The sequence below is a fragment of the Astyanax mexicanus genome, chromosome 12, assembly GCF_023375975.1.
Source record: "Astyanax mexicanus isolate ESR-SI-001 chromosome 12, AstMex3_surface, whole genome shotgun sequence".
Lineage (NCBI taxonomy): Eukaryota > Metazoa > Chordata > Actinopteri > Characiformes > Acestrorhamphidae > Astyanax > Astyanax mexicanus.
This window is the reverse complement of record NC_064419.1, coordinates 35,027,111-35,048,003: the sequence shown is the minus strand read 5'-3', so window position 1 is coordinate 35,048,003 and position 20,893 is coordinate 35,027,111. Positions and strand designations below refer to the sequence as shown.

The window sequence follows — 20,893 nt, the reverse complement described above, 5'->3', positions numbered from 1 at the left end:
GATCTTTTCAATTCTGACTCAGAGTCCCCCTAGAAATTCCTATTCTGGGTCGCCTCAGAATTCTTTTTGGAGTCTGCTTCATTGACCACCTTGTTTAATCTAGACTTAATCAGTGTCTAGGAACATATTGCTTTTAAGTCACTATGATACTACACTTCATACTTATAAGTCTTGTATATAAATGTACAAATGCAATGTAATGCAACCATACAAATGCAGTCTTCAAGCTTATGTAAGCCCCCAGTTTATAATATCTTTATTGTACTGCACATTTTCTGGTTGACTGCTGCTGTTCCATAAAACAGTGTTTTTTTATTTTTTTTCTTTAAATGTGTAGGATGAGTCCCAACAATTATCTGGAACTGTGTGCTTTATAAAAGAAGGCAATTCTACCTTGGAGAAGCTTTCAGAATTCTGGGAACTACTAGGAAACCATCACTCTGTGATCTAAGTACTTGTGAAGGTTTATGTTAGGATATGAGGTCTCGCAGGTGCTTCTGAGAGTGTTTATGGTTTTATATGTCAATAGAAGAGTTTAATAATCAATACAGAATTTAATTTCAAGCCAGTGCAGTGCTAACAGATATGAGCTAATGTAATAAAATGTTCTGGTTTTAGTAAAGCCCCTGGCTGCAGCATTCTGAATTAGCTGATGTTTAATTCTATACTATAACACATTACGTTAGCCTAGCTTTTAAGTATTGAGTATTAAGTATTTTTTTTTTTTAAATGTAGGATTTCCAAACATGGGAATGTCTTGAAGATGAAAAGCTTTTCTAATTATATGCACTCTTTCAGTAGGGAGCATTTTAACATGCACATTCGGACACAGGGCAGGAGCAGTGACTCGTAAATGTGCACAGCATGAACCGGTTAATCTCGGTGTTGGATTCCTCCTTATGGCAGAAATACAATAAATGCCCAATTAAATCACAGGTGGCCAGTCAGGGCACTGTAATTGCTATGAGCCGGAGAGAGGGAGAGCACAGGGGGCAAACAGCTGCCCACACACTGCAAACCCCACAAATTCATAGCAGCACATATCTAAACAGGGTCTGATACAGGGTCTGAAGCCGTGTCCTCCTCCGCAAAGACCAGGGCTGAAATACAGGCAACTTTTACTTGGCCTTTTGACCTCCTACGCATTTTCTCCATCTTAGCCTCTGAATTAATCATTTAGTGACACTCTATCGACTGATTTGTGGCTATTCACTAGTCAAGCAATAGTCTGTGGGTTTGTTTAGCATGGTGTCCATTTAGGGTCAGAATATCGACAGCGGCTCCGCTGCCTGTGCTGGAATGTCTGTGTCTGTTAATTTCCTTGAAGTTTTAATGAAGACTTCACACACGCATCAAGTTGAAGTCAGATAAACACTGCATTACAGATCAATGTGTGTGTCAGAGAGGTTGCATAACATTACATTCTTTATTGCCAAGAAATATTAGCCACCTTTTAGGCATAATTAATATGTACATTTTAAGGTCCGTAAAAAAAAAAGTTGATAGGATGATTGCAATAGGCGTCTACTTTATCAATACTTTACTAACATGTGAAAGTGGCTTGGTGGTTAGCTAGCTTGCCTATCAGCACTGGGTTCTTGGGTTCAAGTCCCAATCTGGGTGGAGTTTGCATGTTTTCCTTTGTATGGGTTTCCCCTGGGGACTCCAATTTCCTCCCACAATCCAAAAACATCATGATGTTCAGGCTAATTTGCCCTTTAAATTGCTTTAAATCGGCCTGCTGTACACATATGTGTGTGTGGGTGTAGGTATGTGAATGTATGCCTGTACACGCCTATTCATTCTTGCATTCATTCATACTTGAGAGGAGCAAACATACTGTATTCTAGTATTTTATACCACAGTTCAACATGTCCAAAGGAGATAAGGATTCAGGAGTGTAACGGATGATTCTACACTGTTGGTATGTAGTCAGAGAAAATACACTGCACTATTCAGGCTAAATATGGTAATTTTACAAGCGCATGCGCCACTCAGAAACCTTAAAGTGTAAGCAATCACTTTCTTCATGGTATTTTGTGAATTATAGTAGGTCAGAGTTAATTCAATTAAGATAAGCCTACATTAATCCCACAGTGGGGAAATTCATAACATTACACCAGTGCAGAGGGCAGAACAGAAGTGTCAAGAACTATATAATACAAAATAAAAAAATACAAAACGCAACATTACTAAAAAATAAAAAATTGATTTAAAAAAATTGTAAATGTAAATTTTAAAGGATGCTTTGAATCATCACAGGCTCCTACAACGTTTTAGAGATTCTAAATTAGAGTGTGTATTTTAAAGTTCAAAACAACCAAACAGGATAAACAAAAGCAGAACAGAAAGCAAGAATGGGTAGCAAAAACACAATAAACAAAACTGGGAAAGTTAATTAACAAAGACAAGAACAAAAACTGATTAAAGCAAATAAACCAAGAATACTCAGCTAAAGAACAAACCTGACTCACAAACACAGCATGGTGACACAGAAAAGACTCTACAAGAAACAGTGAAACAAAGGGGCTTATATACACGAGGAGGGTGAGGAACACTAATGGCTAAGGCGGGGCTAGGGCGATGACAGAACAATAAGAAAACAAGGCCATGTGCTTAAAAGAGCACAAGACAGACACGGGCTAAGGTGTGACAAGTTCCACCTCGGAAAAGAGTGTCTCAGAATATTTATATTATCACATTTAATGTTTTATTGCCTTATATCTCATAGAAGCTATGACATCACAAACAATTTTTTTTTACCTAATTGCACAGCTAATTACTCCCTTCTTTTTGAACTCTGCACTCACAGACATTACAGAGATGTTTTACAGATTTTAACACGGATGATCTGGCAGACCGTAAAGTAGAGGCATTGGCATTATTTTGCCCATAATCGCGCACTATAATTTAGAACTGAGTGTGGGTGTGTGACAAACATCAGTGTGTCGCCTCATTGATTCATGGGAACTGGGCTGCCAGGGTCAGAGTCTTTTGTTTCAGAAGAGATTCACAAGAAATACGAGTCTGTTGGCTCATGCGCGCTACTATCAGAGATCCGTGGAACAGGATCGGCCATCTCAGAGGACTGAAGCGTTCAATGTGGGGTTGTTTTCACGTATTGGGTAAATATGGTCGGCCGAGAAAGGTAGCCACAGTCATTTTTCAGAGTCGTTGTGGGCTGTAATGATTCTCATCGGCTCTATGTTTAGAGTGGCTCTCACAGAAGGCCGACTGGAGCATCTCTCTTTCAGTCTTGTGAGAACGGTGCTTTGTCTGGATTCCTGCAACCTTGGGGTGTCACTCCAATGACAAACTGGAGGAAGGCATGTACGAAACGACACTGCTATGATTTTCCTTTCATTCTGCTGCAAATTGCTGAAATGCCGAATGTGTGTTCTTCACTCCCCTGAGACCTGGAGATGTTAACTTCGATTAGAAACATTAATTTCAGAAACATTAATTCTCTCTGTATCTCTGGTCTGGGACACCCCAGAATTGAATACAAAGACTGTGAGGTAAGTAAGTCATAGCATTGCTCTCTTGTGGGGGCAGGGCCTTTTCATAATGATTTCTTACCACATATTTCTTGGTGGAATCCACTGGTCTCAAATTGTCCAGTTATTACATTCAGTGCCAAAAAAGGATATTTTCACCCAGATGGAATCCAGTTGGTGGGTATTCATGCCAGACTTTCACGGTGAGGTTCAGAATGGCAGTGATTCCTGCTATTGTTTTGGTAGAGACGACCAATGAATCTGTGTGTGGAGGCACTTGGGTGAGCACCAAGATGTGTGGGGTTTGGTGTGCAGTTCCATACAATGCCAGGTCTCCTGTGTTTTTCATTACAGGAACATGTAATTTAGGCACAAATTTACATTATTAAGGTCCTGAAACCAGTGGTCTTACCATTTCTTAATGCACACTCTTCAGTATGCACTATTCCAACAGGACCATGTGCGCATACTGCTGCCATCGCAAGATCTTTGCCATCTATGCCCATGGTCAGCCCCATTTCAGAGCTGAAAACATAAAAATATGCTTTTTAACCTTAACCTAAAATTATTCAAACTCCATGATGTATTATCGTAGAACACCATTAGGAACCTCTACAACTCCACACATGCGTTATGTACTACTTCTGTGTGTATAGCTCAATAAATAAAATCAACAGCTGCCGAATCATATTAGTCTTATGATTTACCCGTTTATTGTTGCTTGTAACATTTATCTTCCTCACAAATAGCACTGCAATCTGACGCTTTCTTCTGGGTGCGCCTATTTTCTATTTGCAACTATGAGTGTACAGTACTATCTATTCAACATTTCTATTCCTATTCGTAGACTGACGCTGTGTTACATTTATATTTAAATATATTTTTGGCCTGCAACCAGAGCCTACACTCATAGTGAGTGAAACAGAAAGAGCGAGAGAGAGAGAGAGAGAGAGAGAGAGAGAGCAAGAGACGAATCTGAAGTCTAGATGACTGCAGGAAGATGAATTGACGTCACACCCCAGGCTCCAAGAATATCACTGGAGAACACAGGTGGGTGTCTCACCTTTCCGTTTGTAGTGTCCTGATCAAGCCTGACTCAGTCTTGCTCTTTCTCTCCCTCTCTCTCTCTTTCTGCCTCATTCTCTCATTTCATCACTCTCCCCACCCCCTCCTTCAGTCTGGATGGCAGGGAGGAAGGCGCTGGCTCGGTAAGATCATCTGAGTGTGTAGTAGTAGCAGTTCTATCTTCTGGTTAAATCACTCAGAAACGAGCTTCCCCATAAGCTGGACTTTTCTAAGCAAGGCCATAAATCACAGCTGCCCATGAGAGGATTTATTGAGCTCTTACTGACCACAACAAGTTTTTAGAGGATGTTTCTTTTTTCGTCTGTGTGTATGAGTGTGTGAGCCTCAGCAACTGACCAGCTAAATTGTTCTGTGTGTTTGCGAGCGCTGCGCTGTGTGTGGGTGCATGTTGTGAGTATTAAATGACCCTGAACAAACCACAACAGTGTTCCGACTTTGTGCACTTAAAGAAAAAATCCTTAAACAAAAAGTCATGGGAATGATCATGATGTATTACCCCAGGGGACGGCTTGGGAAGGCCCCCACCTCTATACCTTTTGAGGTGTGTTTGGCTTGAATTGTCCATGCACTGCCTACAGTGTTTAGTGTGTTTAGTGCAGAGGTGGAAAAAGTACTGAAATTGAGTAAAAGTACCTTTACTTTGCTAAAATTCTACTCAAGTAAAAGTACCCATCTAAAAATCTACTCGAGTAAAAGTAAAAAAGTACTCAATTTAAAATTTATTTTGAGTAAAAGTTACATAGTTACTTTTAATTATTTGATGATAAATTAAATTGTTTTTTATTAACTATTATTCCACATAATAATTTGGACCTTTCAGGCAGTATTTGTTTTTTTTTCTTTACTATTAAAAGGTTATGCTCATATAGGTGACTATAAACTGTAATTTTATAGTTTTACAGTTCATTATTATTTTTTAACTTGCCATTGCTGTGCTTTAACTGCTATTTACATGTTTTTTTTTAACATTTAAGCAGATTTAATTTAGTTTAATGATAAAAGTACTTACACCACATGCTTTCTCAGGTTTGATGTGGAAGTTTTGAAAGCTGACACGTGCGAGCATCCGTGCCAATTTTATTTTAATTCAGACAATTTTTTTCCCCCAGCATTTTATTTTTTACTCAGTAATTGGGAGTTTTCCAATGTAGCAAAGTAAATTACTTGTGTCAAAATGTACTTGAGCAAAAGTAAAATTACCTATTTTAAAAACTACTTTAAAAATGACAAATTACTCATAAAATTTTGTCAATTACAGTAACTTGAGTAAATGTAATTAATTACTTTCCACCTCTGGTTTAGTGCAACCTTTGGCTTTAATCAGACATGGTCAGAGTAGTTTCACTTCCATGACTTTTGGCATGTCAGTTAAATTTAATAAGAACATACAAATTAATTGTATTATTTTTTTTTACATTTTTATATACTTGGAACTACACAAACCCGTATAAAGTGCACTACTTCAGTAACCTAAATAAATTAGTTTTTATTATTAATACATAGTGCAGAAAAACAGCAATAACCTACAACTTTAGGTCTAACAAAACGGACTGCTTATGTTCTTTTTGTGTCAATTTAATAGGCTGAAAGGCCTTGGGCAGTCTAGAAAGCTGTGTTTGTGCCTAAACAACAACACTGTATACCATTAGAATACACAACAACATAAACTGTTGATTGTCCAATAATAAGTTCTAGTGTTAAATTAACAGTGAGTGTTGAAATTTACCACTTGTAGTGGTGATTTAACACAAGGAGAGCTCATTTAATACTATAAATGTAGATTTAACACTGGCAATTTTTACTGTACACTGTTCAATGCTGTGCATAAAGCATAAAGACAGGGTTGTTTATGGTAAAGTTATTGATATGTAGGGTAAAATAACAGCAAGATGGTCACAGGTCTGGTTGTTGACTTTGACTTTAGACACTGTATGGATTTACTGCAGAAATGCAGGAACTGCACGCTTTATCTGATTAAATAAACAAGGTACTGACGGTATATGTACATACCAGATTCCACAAAAAGAACAAAAAAAAAGCCACTCATGAAAAAGTTAACTCACTCATGCACATCAAATATATATATTTTTTTGATAGAGATGTTTTGTCTGTATTTTTTTTAATAGAGATGTTTTATCTGTATTTATTCCAATAAGAAAGTTTTTTGTTTTTTTCAAAACCAAGGTACACTTACTCTTTCAGGTAAACAACATCACTTACCATTTTCTCTGAAGTCTGGGCCTTTCACACTGTGCTGTGTGTGTATATATGTATGTATATTGTACATATGGGTTAAATGTATGACCTCATGTACTCGGAAACTGTATAAAAGCTAGTGTGAGAGTGTGTATCCCAGTGTTTTGAAAACATATGGACATTCTCAGCGGGATCGTCTCGTTCAGGATGGCCTCAGAGGTCAAAAGGGCATTCACAAGCTCCGACAACCAGCAGCGAAAATGCTACTGAAAAGCCCTTTCCATATCCCCCCATAATCCTCTGTTTCCCTAAAGAGGAAAGACTGAAGAAGCCTGGAAAATGAAAGAGTGCAGCTTTGCTTACTGTTCAGAAAAAAACTCCAATCAGTCAGTCTACAGACACGGGTTTAAAACTGGCTGCCGATCTGGTTTATTGCAACCTTGTAACTCTAAACGTCTTCAGACTTTTCTCATAATTGACTGGAATATCTAACATGCTGAGACGGGGCATTTTCCCAAGTGTTAACATCATCGGATTTGGTTGGAATAGTTGAACTCTGACCCCGCTGGAACATCAGGGGACGTCTGAGCGATTCTCACAGTGGGATATTTCCGAAATCTGCTGACTGGGGGTGGAGGAGAAATTTGGAGGTACTTTTCCAAAACTGCTCCCAAAGCGCTTTCAGGGCAGGCTGACACGAAGCTTCACAGCATTCACAGGACGACAGAAGTGTGACAGTTTATGTTTATGATTACATTTATCTCATTCACCAATAAAACATTTAATTAACAATCAGTCTTGGAACGTGATGAAATGAAAAAAAAAAAAATAATTAAATGTAATTTGGTCTCGTTCATAGAAAGATACTCCTACATTAGAATACCCTTACAATAAGAGTTATCCATATCATGTGAATGCTTGTGCGTATCCCAGGCTGTGGTCCAAATACAGTTTTTTGTCCCATGTTATGTTAAATGTCCATATATAGCAATATATGTTATGAGCAATATATAATTTTCATGCACATCAATCAAAGACGAGCTGCGGTTCTGTTCAAGTCCTTTTCTTTTTTTTTGTGCGTCCAACAACATGAAATATGAGGTGAAGTGAGGTAAGGTATAAAAACCTGGTTTTGCTTTATCTTTTACTGTAAAAATCGAAAAAAAGGTTATTTTCAGTACTTAGCACAGCAATTCATAGGCATACCTGTTCATTATACAATTGTTACAAATTTTTAAACAGTACACATGTATCATTTCAGGCAAGTGTAAATCTTTACACCAAAAATGACAATTATTTTCTTAAGTCTTTTTTTTTGTGCAAATGTGCAAAGCTGATGTGAACCGCCTGTCAATCAAACTGATTGATAGTATACCCATATCCCTGTCCCTGGATACACAGTGTGGTCCCACAGCCTCTTTGTCTGAACAACACTGACGTGCATTGTACGCTTCCTCTCTGAATGAGTGAACAGCCTCGTCTCCATTGAACGGTTGCCAATGTTTGCCGCCGCTGTTGATCTTGATAGCGGACTAGTCACACTCAGAGGCTTTTCGGTGTTTATGCATTTCCATATCAATTCCGCGTGGCCGTCACATTGTCTTACAAATTGGCACCGAGCACAATCCGAGCATCTGAGGAGCCTGGATTGTTTGTCTCCCCAAACAAGACAGAGTAGCCTTTTAATTACACCATAACATTTCCCAGAAGATATGCACAGAATATTTTTAAGCACCCATATCCTACATTTGTCTTGCATAACATTGTTTCCTTAAGGTCCACTTGTGATTTTCAAGTGATTTTATGTTCCAAAAAACTCAATTGTACATTTTTTAAACCGTTTAGAATTAAACAGGCTGCATTATATTATTTAAGATTGAATGCAAACTGAGGAACAAACTCTGTTCTGATTGCTTAAACTCTTATTTTGCGTCTCAATCCATAAGTATTCTATAAGCGCTCATTGGGGGTTCTGTATTCTGTATTTTCTATGTTTAATGTTTTGCCTGATTGTTTGTCCTGTGATCATGTTTTCTGTAAAGCTGCTTTGTGCCAACACCAGTTGTAAAAAGCGCTATACAAATAAATTTGATTTGATTTGATCTGACTCAAAGCTAATACACTCCTGAGAACTGCAGCAGGGGTGACTTCAGGACTCTTTTAGAGTTTTAGAGTTGCTGGGTCCCCATCAAACCCAGCACCAGAAGATAAAACTGTTGGGCACAAGAACACATTGTTATGTATTTTTATTAAACATTCCCCTCACTGCTGCACTGTTCATTACCTGGACTAATTTAAATAGATAAAAGTAGGAAGCAACACACACACACACATTGGGAGTGAAATATCACCTCATCTCGTCTCATCTCTTCTATTATTCTGTAACATTAATTAGTGAATAGCAGCATGGAGAGACAAAAATGGATCATACCATTTGTGTAGCAAGGGGAGACTGCAATATTTTTGTTTTGAGCAGCCCTAAAAAGGGCTAGCTACACCCCTGGGCTGCAGTATGAAGTGGCTAAACTGTGGTAGGCTGAATAGGTGGAGCTTTTGAAAATGAGTTTTTTTTTTTTTTTTGTAAGACCAGGGAAATAATGTACTCAAAATAGGCTTATTACAACTATAATTTCCATATAGGCAGTAACCGGTATGTTGAAGCAACACTTTTCTGTATAAAGCAATCGTACCAGTACTTCTCTAATAGTGCTGTTTTTTGGGCTCTGAGTGGTCCAGCGGTCTAAAGTGCTGCCACTATGATCAGGAGATCACAAGTTCGAATCCTGTTCATGTAGCTTGCCATCGGCTACCGGAGCCCTGAGAGGGCACAATTGGCCTTGCTCTCTCCGGGTGTGTATATGGTGCTCTTCAAAGAAGTCTGTGAGCTGATGTATTAAAAAATGAGTCGCTTCGCTTTCCTCCAAGTGCGCTGTGCTGCTACACGGCTATGCTGCTTCAGTAGCAGTTCGAAAAAAGGTGGTGGCCTGGTGTTGGGGCATCACTACTGATAGGGGGAGTCCTAATGAGTGGGTTGGGTAATTGGCTGTGTAAAAATTAGAAATAAAAAAAAAATAATAATAATTATAGTGCTGTTATTAAGGTTGTTTCTTTGTTATCATGTGACTTACTGATTTTCCTCTTTCTTTAAACAGGTAAATAGGCACATACTGTGAAAAACAACTCTAAAAAGTCACATTTATCACCAGTGATGGAAAAAAGCATTTAAAACTTATATAAACATGAGTTGGCATAGCTTATTGTAAACGTTCAGTTAATACCATGTATGTGTTAATTAATAGAAAAGGAGATATCTTAATTATTTAACATAATATACTTCACATACTCATAATTCACTCTGTATTAAATACAGAATTTTGAATATTATAATTGTTATTATAACCTAAAATCACATAATAATCCAAATGTATATTATGCTGAGCATTAAAGGATACACTTAAGATCAGCTATCGTATTTTTGAAAATATTCTGTGCATGTATTCATTGAATATTTATGGTGGGACAGAAGGTACTTCACACTCCACAGCCTACACTGCGTCCCCGTTCTCACACAGAGAGAGCTGATGGATCTTAATGATGGGGAGAGAGCCGCCGGGAGGCTGAGTCCGAGTCTGTTCCGCTCCTACGCAGCAGCACGTCCTCAACAGGTTTTTACTGCACACGCCAGCCACTTTAGCCCCGGCATTCACCCCCACTGAGGAGGCCCGGGACGGCGCCTGCCACCCCCGGCCGTCCCGGGACGAGGGTGTGCGGGACAGGGCCATGGAGGAGGAGTGACTGAGGCGGGACGGGTAGGGGCGGCTCTCCAGGTTCAAGGAGAGGAGCTGCGACTGGCCGTGGCCGGCAGCGTGGCCTTGGTAGAGGTGGTGGGTGGGCGTGGGGGTGCGGCGCAGGCAGTGCACGCCCAGCACGCTCAGGAAGGCTTTCTTGAACTCCTGGCTGGAGCAGGGGTAGATGATGGGGTTGATGCAGCTGTTGAAGTAGCCAAGCCAGAAGGTGATCTTGAAGACTGTGTCTGAGGGTCTGTAGGCTGGGAAGATGGAGCCTGGAGCAACACAAAAAAAACACAGAACAGAGACTTTAATACTGTAACACATACCACCCATAATAATCACTCTAAACCCAAACTCATTTCTTATTTGTTTCCCTAGCCCTTTGTTTTTGAGTTTTAGCCTACTAAGTTACAAGTAGAAGTGGTTGACATACTCCCCCCCCTAAGAAATCGGACATCTCAAGATACTGATATATTAAAAAAAAAAACATCTCTTTTAAAAGCTGGGGGGGGAGGTGCCAATTATTTATTAATATTAATTCCGGTGTGATAGGGAGCTGAACAAGAAGCCATTCACTAGCATCTTGTATGAACTTTCCCATTCCACCTTAAATCAGGCAGCAGCCTAGGGGGCTACAATGTACTGTAACTGCTGCACAATTTAAGGTAAAACTGGAAATATAGCTATTTAGCTAATTTAGTACTGAGACATACTGATACCGATTTTATGCTTTTGTAGTAAACTTGTAGTAAAGTGTTAAAGAAGCCAAAATACTCGGTGAAGCATTTAGGTGTCTCTTATCTGAGGTGCTGTTTGAAACTTGTGGTTTCTGAGGCTCGTAACTCTGAAGAACTTATCCTGTGCATCAAAGGTAACCTTTTCTGGAATGGTCCTGATGAGAGCCAGTTTCATCAGAACGTTTTTGATGGCCTTTTCATCTGCACTTGAGGATACTTAAGGTTTTTTTTTTTTTAGATTGACTGACCTTCATTTCTTGTCTTTACTTAGTTGTGTAGTTTTTACCATAATATAGATTAGAACATACTCAAATAGGACAATTCACTGTATACCAATTCTACCTCAAACACAACTTTACAACTGGTGCTCTCAAACACATTAAAAGGACAAGAAATGCATGTAATTATTGCTTGAAAAGTTCATTTTATATTTTATTGTATGCAGCAAATATCCTGGTCATCTGCTGTACCTTTTTTGTGATGCCACCAGATTTGTTCTGTATACACTGTCTCTGGTCGTACATTTTGAGGAACTAAACTGAAGGCTTTCAAACAGTAATCACATTAATAGAAACTTAATTCTCTATAGGCCTTGTAGAGAGGAAGTTCCAGCATTAATAGATGGCGCTTTCTAATTAAGAAATTTTCGTCAAGCAGTAAGAAATGACTAAAATACATCACAGCTTGATTGCAAAGGCTTTGCATTACACAGCGTTGTCTCACAGTGGTCAAAGAATGTCTGCGAAGTTCTGGAAGAGATGAAAAGTGCTGTGAATGATGAGACTGATTGAATTCTCATATTGGCTGGATGAGTCTATGCGGTAATAGATTGCATTCAGAGAAACGAGCAACGAGAAGCAAAAAAAAAAAAGAAAAGAAAATGACGATCAGAGCAATCTGAAAGACGGAAATACGTTACTGAGGGAAGCAAAGCACACACGTTTCTCTGCTGTGACATAAAGGCCTTATGCGTCACACATCGTGATTCTCTTTATATTATCCTCTATGCTCCACGGTGCTCATCTCTTGATCGAGGTTAATGGTTGTCTTTCAAACCACCCCCATAAATACAGATCAGTGAGACCAGTCAGGCATGCTGTACTTAAATCTAAATCTAATCTTTATCATTTGCATTTACATATTCATTATTTCATTATATCATGTTAACACTGAGGATGGACAGGTGTGGGAATTGCTAGTCAATGCCAATATTATTAATATTAGCAACACAACTTTTTGCAATTGTGAAGTACATAAAAAATAATATATAGATATAAATCTATGATATTAGCTCAATACTGCCATTATATTCATACCAGTGATGTGTGTGTCCGAAGTGTCCGCACACTAGTGCAACTGTATGCACTGTATTGATTCTTTTAAATAAAATTTATATATTTTTTTAGGATTTACTAAACAGTAACAGCAATAACATTAACACTAAATTGAACTTAATTTAGTTTTAATAAGCTAAACGTAGGTAAGGTTGTAATTATAATTTTGTTACTGTACTTATTGTACAATATATGAACATGAACTCAATTATTCTTGTTGACCTCAATATATTACCCTTTATGTTTTTTTTAGCAATTAGAGCCAATTACCATAAATAAGCTGTTTTTCGTTTTTTGCTAAAAAGCTGTTGTATTTTTATTTTTATGTTTATATGTTTTTTTTACATCATATTCCAACTGCAGTATCTGAATATTTATTATAATTAAGAGTAACTGGTTCTTTTTACATGGTGTAATTATAATATATTATATTATACTATATTATATTATATATGTGACATAAAATGTAATTTAAAGAGTCCAGTTTTATTATTGTAGTCCAGTATCACTGCGCCTAAAAAAACAATTAGCCTAGTAATTTAACTACATTTAATTTATTGCAAAATTTACTGACAAAACTGTGACATCTGTAATAAAGCTGATTAGGGGGCCTTTTCACATTTTCAAAAATAGACGGAGCGTATAGGCCAGCATGTCCGGCCCACCTCAGACCTTAGGTGCACCCGTGGACTCTTTAACAGTGGCTGGGTTCTCTCCCATTACCAGAATGAAAGTGTCCGAGGAAGCTGGTGAGCCTTTAACGGATGCGTCCGTCCTCAGAGCTGAGGGCGGAGAGCTGTCTCATAACACACTTTATGAGCAACTCCAGCGGGGGTCGTGTGCGTGGGCTGGGTAGAGATGAGAGAGGGAGAGAGGGAAAGAGACAGAGAGAGAGAAAGAGAGAGAGAGAGAGGCAGAGAAAGTTGTAAAGGGAAATCTCTCTCTCGCTCTCTCTCTTGCTCTCTAAGCCACCATCTCACCATTCCATTTTATTGCCCCAGGGGGGAAACAGAGGAGTGGGGGCAGGAATTCTATTGCACCATTCACACAATTGAAAAGTGTACTCCACTGGTCACAGCAGGTAATGTCATATCTTAACTCACACGACCACATTTGCTCCCAATTGCTTTGTTTAAAATTCATCATGACCCGGTGGATTTAGGTGTAAAAGAATGAATAAAAAAGGAAAAACGGCACTAAAACCAAAAACTGTTATGATTTATGGTTTGTTATTCATCTTGCTCCGTGAGAGACGATGGAGTGTAAATAGTGGGGGGCCGGAGGGATGGAGGAATGGTGCATTAAACTGAAATAAAGCAAATGAGAAAACGGCACCGATTGTGTTCGCACCCATAACGTAATGACTATAAAATGATGAAAAGCGACTGCGTGTTTTTTCTTTCTTTCTTTTTTTTTTTTGCAGTCTGTATTTCCCCAGTGGAGAAACTACCAATTTGCTCCATAAGGCGAGTCTAAAAGTAGAGAGCAGCAGGAGGGAAGGGAGCAAATGATTCTCATGAAATACAAAAAGAGATAAAAACAACAAATAATGCAAGTGAATCTATCTGTTCAGCCCTAGCGGGTCAAACTCCAGCAAAGCGTACGAGCCAGCTGGGCTGAGGTACACTTTTGACTCCAGCCCCTTACGGAGCGGCGCGGCAAAACAAAAATAAACAGGCATTCCGCACTGCGTCCACTAAATCAAGTCACAAGGATCCTGTTGGAGCGTCACGTCCTCTGTATATACTTGTTATTACAATGGCGTCCTTGAATCGCGGCCTCGTTAGCAGAATGTGGCATGCTGACATCAGCGGGGGCTGTGGCGGGTCTCAAACCCATCAGAAAGTGTTACAAATTAATTCACACTATTAAAATGTATCCGATACAGAGAGAACTGAAGAAATAGCTTGGGATTATTACCTTGGATTGTGTTTTATTTCATAACATTTAGTCAGTACACTCTAGATAAATATTCACTGTCTGTTTTACTGAAAGTTTCTGAAACCGTCTCGTAGGGCTGAGCCATATGGTAAAAATATTATATCACAATATTTAACGCTGTGGGAGATTAATTATCTGATTAAAAAGGATGCTTTATACTCTCTGTACTGAAATGTGGAGTTGGATCAATGTTCTTTAAGCACTAATGATCATTTCAATATGCTTAGTATACTGTCAAATAATACACATTTCCAATACAATAAAATATTGTTATAATGCCCACCTCTAGGATCTGACAGTATTTACCTTAAACATATTTGTTTTTGTTTTGCAATACTAGTTCTTTATTTTGTGATTGTAATTATGAATCCACTATTTAGACATGTTCTTATGAGGTTTAGGAGGAGTCACTTTGGGTGTGATGTATTGCGCTCTACACAATAATATAGTTTTAACTTTTGAAATGATAGAAAATGATTATCATGATATTAGATAGATAGATAGATAGATAGAAAGATAGATAGATAGATAGATAGATAGATAGATAGATAGATAGATAGATAGATAGATAGATAGATAGATAGATAGATACTTTATTTATCCCGAAGGAAATTTAGGCATCCAGCAGCAACAACACAATACAATAAGAAACAGATTCAAATATAAATTAAAACAGAAGAATAGAGAAAAAGAAGAAGAAAGGAGAAAAAAAAAAAATATATATATAAGGCTATTAGCAGTATTTTGTCTTGAAGGCAGTCTATTTTGTACAATATTTGTTTTGCTAATTACTGTAAAGCTTTAAATGTGTTTAAATTATTAAATATTATACACTGGTATTGAATTAGATTTTATTAAGTTACATTGTTCATTTGGTTACATCATAACTATTTCATACAATATCTTGTTACCAAAATTAAGTTACTGTGTACAAAATAGACACATTAATTTGTTGCATTAATGTATTCTTGAGATTAATCAAATATATTTCCGTCATCATCAATACCATAATTGTGAAAAGTACCCTGAAATATTGTGACATTTTAAGACAATATCGCCCGATGTGCACTATTTAAAATAATTGAACATATATGTGACACTAATGTGGCAAGACATACATGCAATGCGTCAATTAAACAAACTGCTGAGTTGATTCCAGTGCTACAGAAAGGAAACTGTCCATCTATTCTACACTAAATCCTGGATTCTCCTCATGCAACTCAAGATGCCTCCACAGCTCTGTCTGCTCTCCTCAACGCCTGACTGGAAAGACTGGAGATGTCAGAGGAAGAGGTTTGCATGGTGAAAAGGAGAGCGAGAACTTGAGGAGATGGAGCGAGCACTAATAACCTCCACCTTCTCAGCGTTTGGGTCGTTATTTCCCAGCTGAGATTGGTGAACCATGTCATAATTTTTTTCCCAGGCTTCCAGACAACTTTCAGAAATGTGCTGTAGAAACTCAAGTCATATTTTCCCTTGAAACATCACTTGACAAGTCAGTGGGCAGCGACGACTTAGTGGCACGGTGATTGCTCAAGTGTAAGATTGAAATATGAGTCACTGACTAGTTTGGCAACACGTGTCTGTCCAGCACAGCTTTGATGTCAGAGAGTCAACAAGAGTGTCAGACGGTGAGAGAGACACAGGGGAAGATGGACGGGGAGAGAGAGATTCTCCAGAGGCTCAGCTGCTGGTGAGACCAGAGGTGCTGAAGTGCCAGTGATACTTCAAAGTCAAGTTTTAGCGTGTTTTTCATACTAGTCTTTTTTTCTGGACCCTTGAGTGCATATCCGTGAGTTTGTTACATTTGGTCCAGTGTAAAATCTGTTTGGAAAGTATCCAGAGTATCGATTTACGGTTTTCCCATAAGCGGTGGTCTTGGTTTGGCTCCTTGCACACTCTAGTGTGGTCTACTGCAGCTGGTTTAAATCCCAGTCATGCAGTTTGCCTTCAGCTGCCGGAGCCCTGAGAGAGCACAATTGGCGCATGACACTCTTTTCTCTCATCACTTCTAGGGTGATGTCGATCAGCACAAGGCATCTGTGAGCTGATGTATTAGAACCAAGTCACTGCGCCTTCCTTCCGAGTGCACTGTGACTCTACTCTGCAATGCTGCATCAGCAGCAGTTCGAAAAGAGGCAGTGGCTGACATCACATGTGTCGGAGGAGGCATGTGCTAGGCTTCAACCTCCTGGTGTTGTGGCATCACTAGTGATGGGGGATATACAACTTAGTAACAGTTGAGCAACAGCTGAATGGGTGGGACAATCGGCCTAGCTAAATTGGGGAAAATTAAAAAATATATATTATTTTACTTTTATATTTTTAAAAATCTGCCAATACTGACAGCATAATCCTGTGGTGACTCTCACCCAATAAAGATAACCGGCTCTTACAGTTTACAACACGGAGACCTGGCAGTTATCCAATATACAGTAAAATATACACTGAAGTAAGTGTGAGGACACACCCAATATGCAAATATATGGTGTCCAGAGCCAATGGTAAATATGTATTTTTTACAAACCAGCACTGATGAAAGATCCTCGTCCCTTTTTTTCGTTGACTTAACAAACATTTTTACGTTTTCAGGTTTAAGTTCTTTGAATTCCTTTTATTGTGCTGAAATAGAGTGTAAGTTCACTCACCATGATAATATTAGTTCATCTGACTAAAACACATAATCACTTTTTAAATTGATGCAGACTCGTTTGTCACAAGTGTGAACATGCCGTATAAGGCCTGGGCTCAATACCTATGGTTGGTATGCTCCCGACTACTGTATCCACTCACACATCTCAGACTGCTGCAAATACCACAATAAAGCCTCTCAGTTTCACTTTGGGAATTCATATTTCTGAACTCTGCCAACTTCTGAAAAACTGTTGAGTGCCCTGCCGCCAGTGGGACTGCATGCACTGCCTTAAAGCAGCAAATGTGGTTTAAACTCAGCCAGGCGTGAAATGGCTGCATTCATCCTCTGGGTTCTTCTGGAACTGGAGTTGTCATAAGAAGCAATGTTTTAAAGGAAGATTATGATGTAGACGCTTTCCAGAGGGCAAAATTTAATCTTAATACCCATGAATGTAATGAAAACAATTGTTTAATGTTGTATATACGCAGTGATTTGTGCACCTCCTGGCTGGTTGTGGGCTTTAACTTTTCTTCCTGAAACCTGGTCGTTTGGAGTAATCAGAGGACCATCATTTTCAGCTCAGGCTCCCAGAAAGCTTATGGGTCCTCTTCTGACCTTTCACCTTCCTGCTCCACAGTCCAGCACTACTACACTTCATCTCCTGACAGCTGTAAGTCTGACTCCCCTTCCACAGTTCTGAGGAAAATCATTTTGGCCTAACTCAGCCCTAAAGTATGAAAAGTAGCTAAAAATTGGAAGCAGTTGGTCTTAGTTGTCCACTGCAGAGAACACTAAATAAGAGCTGTGGTTTAAATGGTTAAAATATGAGTTAAGAATCTCATTTGGATTAGTAGAAAAAATAAACATAATATCTGCGATATCTGGGGCCTCACTGAAAAGCTCAGATTGTCTTCTTGACAGTATAGTAGGATTCAAAGAGACTGCACTGAATGCTATTGGATTATTTTCTGTATATATATCTATATTTGAGGCCAAGCCAACTAATAGCCTAAAGGCTAACCTAATTTAACAAAAAATATAGTGTAAGTTAAATAGTGAACGTGGTGTTGTTGATACTGGAGAGAAGCACATCACCTTCAGATTCTGCTGGTAAGGAGAATATGGGCTGCTATGTGAACCAGGCCTTGTGACCACTGTTTCTCAGCTTAAACTTGGGCACAATGAAACCACTTTGATTGGCCATAAACCAGCTAATGAAAGTGGAACTATGCACATTTTTTCATGAGCCCACCATAAAAGGAAAAACAGCTTGTTTCATTCTAAGGCAAAGTAACAGGGCTGTATATAAGCGTGTTAAATCAGAGACAGCTGAGCTTTATTTACCACATCCAGTGCCACATAATTTCTATTTATCCATGAAAGAAAAAGAAAAATACTTTGGCACCCTTAATAAATGCTTCATTAATCGTATTGAATGTGCTACTGCCTGAAAATCAAGAAGCATTCCGAAACAAGCATAAATGTTTGCCTGTACTACAGTGTTCATGCAAATACAACCATGCCTTTAGTTAAGAAATAAGTGGTTTTAAACAACTAAGTTAAGCTTGTTCACAGTCCTGTATATGCATACCCCATCTGCTTGTATATTATTAGAAAAAACTAAAATTAGGTTAATAATTATAATCATTTGACTCTGGAGTTGCTAAAGGTTATTGTTATTGCTAAAATTTAAAAAATACTTGATGCATTCTAAGTTATAGTATTTTTTGTTGTTGTTGTTGTTTATTTTTCTATGCTTTGGCCTATCAGCACCCCATGAGAGACATGCAGATAGATGATCCCCTTAGGCATTGTCAGAGCTGTTGTTCAATTACGTTATCATTAATTTCCTCCTAATTAGCTAATATGTTTCTGTAATGATTAAATAAAGAGTCTGTTTGGGGATTCATAATGTGTGCATAGAAAAAGTCTTGTAACAAAGTATAAAGTAAATATTTATGCCCTCTTGAGAGGACAAAGACCTATGCTAATTCATAAAGCAATTTATTTGTTTTTCTTTGGTTTCCAGTAATACGTTAATCCCATTTCCTGCATTTGTGCTCTTCTGTGGCAAGTTATACTAATATATTTTGGTTCAACTGTGCCTAACCTTCAGTAGAAAAGTCTTTACAGGGATTTGAGCAGAAATATTTATGTGGTGGGAAAGAAACCATTTGCCATATTCCACGTATGGAAAATATGGAGGAGCTCTGCTATGTGTTATAGTCATTATTTGCTGTACTCAGAGAACGCAGAGTAAAATTCAGGGCTTTATCCTAAAAGCTTATTGCATAAACAAACATGTTCCATTTGTCCACGAGAAATCAGGGACTCTAAGTGAAAGAACACAAAGAGTCACTTTGAGACAACCAGTAGTTTTCCCAATGCTTTTGCTGCACCATGGAAATGGATGATTTTGTGTGTGGATGTGTGTGTTTGTGTGTGGATGTGTGACAAGTCTTGTCTGAATCCAGACTGGAATGTCAGGATATAATCTAAAACAGGCTCACACATCACAGAAGCATGTGGCCTGAATAATTTACCAGTCTGATGGCTCCAAGCCTGTCCACCTATTTCACTTTACCATAATTATTATCCCCATAGTTCACAAAGTCTGGAAAACCTAATACACATCCCAGACTCTTATATATGTGTCTAAAATGACCTACTTCTTTCTTTGGAATGGACTACTTGATTACACCACAATAAAAAAAAAAATAGAAATGAGTGCCTATGATAATTCAAAAAGCAATTTTTTTGCTTATTTGTTAAAATGACAGCATTATTTTTATGATGATTTTTATTTATGATAAATCACAGAATAGTGTTGTGATTAGTATAAATATTTTTAAACAATTGACACCACATTCATTATTTTGTTCACATATCTATTATTACACGCTTAAGTCTTAAGAAGAACAGGTATAATTAATTATGATTAATCACAGAATATTGTTTGATCTTTTTTTATTATTCATTTGACAGCACTAATAGAAATACAAATAAATCCTGATACTTTGATTTGATTTCTTTTAAGAAGGTATCAAACCTATAAAAAATGTATTAAATACATTTTAAAGAACAGAGGCTTGGATCAAAAGGATTCACACTTCTCCTGGATATTCTCAGCTGTCATCTGCCTTCTCTATGAACTCAATGTACTCTGTGAATCTTTATTGGTTGGAGTATACTGTATCTATAAATATATGAATGAATGAGTAAAGGTACACTTATGTAGCGCCTTTCAAGCAGCCCAAGGACGCTTTACAATCGGCAATGTACACAGTACTTTACACCAACACACACTTCCGGTGAGAAGTGGCAGCCAATCGCACACAGCATACTCTCAACCGGAAACCACTGGCCACCTGGAATGTGCTAACCACCAAGACACCATACCACCCAAATCAGCATAAATTATTCTATAAAGAAATTTTATAATGCCTTCTTTTTCATTTGTATGCATTTATCCATATTTATTTATACAAAATGATGCTGCAGGATCATCGGCATCCGATCTTCATCTTTTCCACCACTTAGTGAAAGGCGTGATGAGGCTACCCTGCGCATCCTCACTGACATACTCAATTACAAATCATTTCCTCTACATAGCTTCCTGCCTACAGCCCCTACAACCACTTACTTACTTTGTCAGCAGTGGGAATATGTATTACCC

The 20,893-nt window shown here is 38.2% G+C and overlaps 1 protein-coding gene across 1 annotated transcript in view; it reads right to left on the bottom strand.

Annotated features, from left to right (window-relative positions):
• Window positions 1-7,509: 7,509 nt before the first annotated feature.
• Window positions 7,510-20,893, bottom strand: part of adra1aa (adrenoceptor alpha 1Aa) — a 36,725-nt gene continuing 23,341 nt past the window's right edge. The window contains exon 3 of the mRNA XM_007247208.4: window positions 7,510-10,842. Coding sequence (XP_007247270.3) covers window positions 10,325-10,842 — 518 coding nt within the window. The 3' untranslated portion in view covers window positions 7,510-10,324. The remainder of the gene's footprint in view (window positions 10,843-20,893) is intronic.